The sequence below is a fragment of the Mus pahari genome, chromosome 21 (genome assembly GCF_900095145.1).
Source record: "Mus pahari chromosome 21, PAHARI_EIJ_v1.1, whole genome shotgun sequence".
NCBI classification, from domain to species: Eukaryota; Metazoa; Chordata; class Mammalia; order Rodentia; family Muridae; genus Mus; species Mus pahari.
The window spans coordinates 46884898-46890248 of NC_034610.1; the positions used below are offsets into that span (position 1 = coordinate 46884898).

Here is a 5351-nt window from a genome sequence, read left to right on the forward strand (position 1 = left end):
TGCATTTTCCTTGACTGTTGTGCCAATGTTTTCTATGGTGTCTTCTGCACCTGAGATTCTCTCTTCCATCTCTAGTATATTGTCTGTGGTACTTGCATCTGACTGCTGATCTCATTCCTAGGTTTTCTATCTCTAGTGTTGTCTCCTTTGTGATTTCTTTATTGTTTCTATATCTATTTTTAGATCTTGGATGGTTTTGTTCATTTCCTTCACCTCTTTGATTGTGTTTTCCTGTAGTTCTTTAAGGGATTTTTGTGTTTCCTCTTTAAGGGCTTCTAGCTGTTTACCTGCGTTCTCCTGTATTTCTTTAAGGGAGTTATTTATGTCCTTCTTAAAGTCTTCTGTCATTATCATTAGAAGTGATTTTTGATCTGAATCTTGCTTTTCCAGTGTGATGCTGTATCTGTGACTTCTTCTGGTGGGAGAATTGGGTTCTGATGATGCCAAGTAACCTTGGTTTCTGTTGCTTTTCTTCTTATGCTTGCATTCTGCCATCTGATTATCTCAAGTGCTACCTGCAATCACTCTAGCTGACTGGAGCCTGTCCTTCCTGTGATCCTGGTTGTGTCAGAACTCCTCAGAGTTCAGCTCTCTCTGTGATCCTGTGATTCTGGGATCCTGCAGTCCTGAGATCCTGGGTGTGTCAGAGCTCATGGGGTGTCAAGCTGCCTCTGGGACCTTGAGATCTTGGTATGACCAAGCTCCCAGGATCCTGGAATCCTGTGATTCTGTGGTCCTGGGCAAGTTAGAGTGTCTGAGAGTGGAGCTTGTTCTGGGTGTTGTGGGACTGGCTGCAGAGTTCTTCCCCAAGGTCTTCTCAAGGCATCAGCTCAGACAGGAAGTTGTACCCATTTATTTATAGGGCTATATGGCTCTCTGGAGCCTAACTTCTTTAGTTCTTTGTATATATTGGATATTAGCCCTCTATCAGATGTAGGGTTGGTAAAGATATTTTCGCAATCTATTGGTTGCTGTTTTGTCCTATTGACAATGTCCTTTGCTTTATAGTAGGTTTGCAATTGTATGAGTTCCCATTTGTCAAGTCTTGATCTTAGAATATAAGCTATTGATGTTCTGTTCAGGAAAATTTCCCCTGTGCCATGTACTCTTCCCCACTTTCTTTTCTATTAGTTTCAGTGTAACTGGTTTTATGTGAAGGTCCTTGACCCACTTGGACTTGAGCTTTGTACAAGGAGATAAGAATGGATCGATTTGCTTTCTTCTATATGCTAACTGCCAGTTGAACCAGCACCATTTGTTGAAAATGATGTCCTTTTTCCACTGGATGGTTTTAGCTCCTTTGTCAATTATCAAGTGACCATAGGTGTGTGGGTTCATTTCTGGGTCTACAATTATATTCTATTGATCTACCTTCCTGTTACTGTACCAAAACCATGCAGTTTTTAATCACAATTGCTCTCTAGTACAGCTTGAGGTCAGGGATGGTGACTCTGCCAGAGGTTCTGAATGAGTTAACCCAATCACAAAAGAACACACATGTTATGCACTCATTGATAAGTGGATATTAGCCCAGAAGCTCAAGAATATCCAAGATACAATTCACAGACCACATGAGGCTCAAGAAGAAGGAAGACCAAAGTGTGGATACTTTGGTCCTTAGAAGGGGGAACAAAATACCCATGGAAGGAGTTACAGAGACAAAGTGTGGAGCAGAGGCTGAGGGAAAGGCCATCCAGGGACTGCCCCACCTGAGATCCATCCCATATACAGTCACCAAACCCACTATTGTAGATGTCAACAAGTGCTTGCTGAGAGGAGCCTGACATAGCTGTCTCCTTAGAGGCTCTACCAGTATCTGACAAATACAGACTAGGTAGATGCTCTCAGCCAACCATTGGACTGAGCACAGGGTCCCCAACGAAGGAATTAGAGAAAGCACCCAAGGAGCTGAAGGGGTTTACAGCCCCATAGGAGGAACAGCAATATGAACTAACCAATACCCCCAGAGCTCCCAGGGACCTAGCTGGAGTGACCCATGGCTCTAGCTGCATATGTAGCAGAGGATGGCCTTTTCAGTCACAAATGGGCAGAGAGTCCGTTGGTCATGTGAAGGCTCGATGCTCCAGTGTGGGGGAATATCTGGACCAGGAAGAGGGAGTGGGTTCTTTGATGAGCAGGGGGAGGGGTGAGGAGATAGGTGTTTTTTGGAAATGTAAATAAAGAAAATATCTAATAAAATTGTTTAAGAGAAAAAAGGACATTATGAGGTAATTATGGGGTGTTCTGCCTCTACTGATAGCAAAATGTCACCAGGACATTATTAACATCCACTCTCAGCTCTCTGAGTGCAATGTCATATTTTGTTTGGTCTCCTGCACAGAGGAGGTGCTCCTATGTGACCAACCTTCCTGTTTCTCCTACTGTTTATCTGTGAACACACAGCAATAGCAATCCTAAGACACACTGAACATTTATCAAGTAATTTTATCATGTTCCTTCTTTGATCCATATACTTTTCTGAATATTTTCTATGCCAAGGAAAAATCTGAACATGCTAGTGCATCATTATTCTCTAGCAATACCTCTGCTTGTGTTGGTTTCTTACTTGAGCCCTATATCAGTGTCTGTTAATGGAGCTGCACACAGGGACTCTGGAAAGGGAAGCCCATGAAAAAGGGAACTTTAAGTCTTCAAAAAATCACATGTAATCTTGTAGAGTGTTTACTCTGTGTTGTGGACTACCCTGGTAAATCAGGTAGGATTGTTCCTATGTTAGAGTGCGGTTAGATCAGAAGAGATGAAGGCTCAAGCCTAATATCATCATAATCAGATGTGAACCTTTACCACCTTGATTACAGAGACGACAGTAGGAGGGCTGCTCCTAGACATTCCTACCATCACAAACAACGAGGCTCCATCACTGATGACAAGTTGTTTAGTATAATTTTGGAGCATGTACATTTCACAAGATTATTGTAAAGGAAAATGATTTTCATTAATAAAATTAGAATTAAAATCTATATCTGGGTATGTATGAGTAATGGGTATGTACATGTTTATGTATATATATTCTTTATGTATGTAGATATATGTGGGCAGGTATATGTAAATATGTGTATATTTGTATATGCATATAATGTATCTATATTTTGTATGTACACATGTATATATGTATGATTATGTGTGTATGTATCTGTATGTGAATATGCATTCATATACTTATGTATATATATGTATGTGTATAGATATAGAGGTATGTGTATTTATACGTGTGTGCATTTGTAAGTGGTCAGAAATGTGTATATATATATATATATATATATATATATATATATGTGTGTGGGGGGGGGTGTGAGTGTGTGTTTGTTTATGTGGGTATATGTGTATGGGCTTTTCTGTTCTGTTTTGTTTCGTTCTTATCATTTTGATTACTTCTGTTAGTTTTCTTTCGGGGCTATGTCTTGAGGAATTTCGGTGAGAATTTAGGAATAACACAAGCAAAATGTTGTATTCACTTAGTGTGATGTTAGGTAGTGGACACTGATTCAATAATTTGATTATTAAAATGTGGAGATGCTCCATCCATTATTAAAAAATATCTAGGACTTCTGCTCTGTGATCTGACTCCTTCATTCATACTTGACAGGTGCCACATGTCTAGAGCTTATGTGATGAGCCCATGGTCATGCTCTACCACCAGAATATCATAGATTCTGGGCGGTTGCTGCCCATATCTCAGGGTCTATGTGCAATTTCTGCATGACACCATATAGAAATTCTATATGTCATCATATATAGTGAATTGCTCTTCTTGTCTTACAATATGGTGTCTTAATATGAACTCAAGGAACTAGTTATTGCAGCTTGTTGAACGTTTTCACTACAATAAATAAAACTTTTGATAATGCATGCCAAAATATAAAATCTTAAGATGTTGTCAAAAGTATCAAAGCCTCAATTACTATATATGTCCAACAAGCAAATGAGATATCTCAAAACCTGCGTTAGTGTGCTGTGGACAATGTAAATTATTCAGAAAAGGGATAAGGAAGAGACTGTATCCATCAAATTCTTCCATGGGTCTAATTCTATAATGAATCCGAGCAGTGGTGTGTGTCTCTAGTTTCAATTTAAACTACATTGAGCCTATTGCAAACCAAAAATGGCTTTACCATTTTATCTCTGAAATTTTGTATGTTCTATGTCACAGCAATGTTGTCTTTATGTTCTACAAACACTAATATTTCAACAATGTTGTAATTAAAAAACCATAATGTAGATAAAGTCCTGAAAGAGGTTATTTAAAAAATAATATTGGAGAATAAGGCTGTTTAAAAACTACTAAATAAGTTACTGATATCATTCACAAAATATAATTAATTCATTTAGATATGAAATATTAGAAGTAAACATTGGTTTTACTTCTTGGACAAAATAGTAGTAAATTATAAACTTATGTTTTGGGATAAATGTCACAGAATTGGAAACAAAGAAGTTGAATAAATATTTGAAATGGTGATGTATAGAAATGGCACATCACCCATGAGATTCTCTTAAATCACACAAAGCTGATGAGAAGAAACACTGATTTGTCTTGATGTCCCTTTGCTTCATTCTATGAACAAATTCTGGCTGTCCTTGACCTCAAGTTTGCAATGCAAAAATATTAAAGCTTAAATTGGAGAAAGGAAGGTGTTCTCATGACACTAGATCTTGTTTCTTTAACACAGATCAGTGTTGGAGACAAGAAAACTTTTATGTGAGAATCTTTATCCCTTTGAATAGGAATGCCATAGATAACATTTCTTACAAAGGGTAAGGGTCATTTCTAAGAAATGAAAAAACTTCAAATTTTTGGTAAGGTTCCAGTAGGGCAGGTAATGCATCCAATTACATTATATCGAAAGGTCAATGTCATTAGCAAATTGGCAGGGGACAATTTCGCTGTGGTATAAACAACATGCTTACTGACAAGCTCTCACTTAAACTGATGCCATGGGGATTTAGAGCTAGGAACATATTGTATTTGGATTCATTAAGGGGCTTTCCTCAGGGTTAAGGGTGCTTATGGAATTAAGGTAGGTTAGTTAAATAAGACTGAGTATGATAATGACAGGTGAGATTTAAGTGTACATCACAGAAGGCACTGTTGCTTTTGAAGCATGAAGAAATAGATGAAGCAGAGAAAAAAATTAAAACAGACTTAAAGATCCTTCACGTCATTAGGAAGGTTTACTGTGGAATAGGGAGGAACACGTTTAGGAAATCAAAATGCACTAGGAATAACATCCTGTATTTTTCTGAGGATCTTTGGAGTAGCACACATGGCTACAGATGATGACAGTTTTCCCTGGGACCAAGACAGCACCCTGAGCAGAGATCTGCTCTCT

General features: G+C 38.3%; 1 protein-coding gene across 1 annotated transcript in view; it reads left to right on the forward strand.

The window, feature by feature from the left end:
• Positions 1-5285: 5285 nt before the first annotated feature.
• Positions 5286-5351, forward strand: part of LOC110338257 (trace amine-associated receptor 7e) — a 12267-nt gene continuing 12201 nt past the window's right edge. Inside the window, exon 1 of the mRNA XM_021221545.1 lies at positions 5286-5325. Coding sequence (XP_021077204.1) covers positions 5286-5325 — 40 coding nt within the window. The remainder of the gene's footprint in view (positions 5326-5351) is intronic.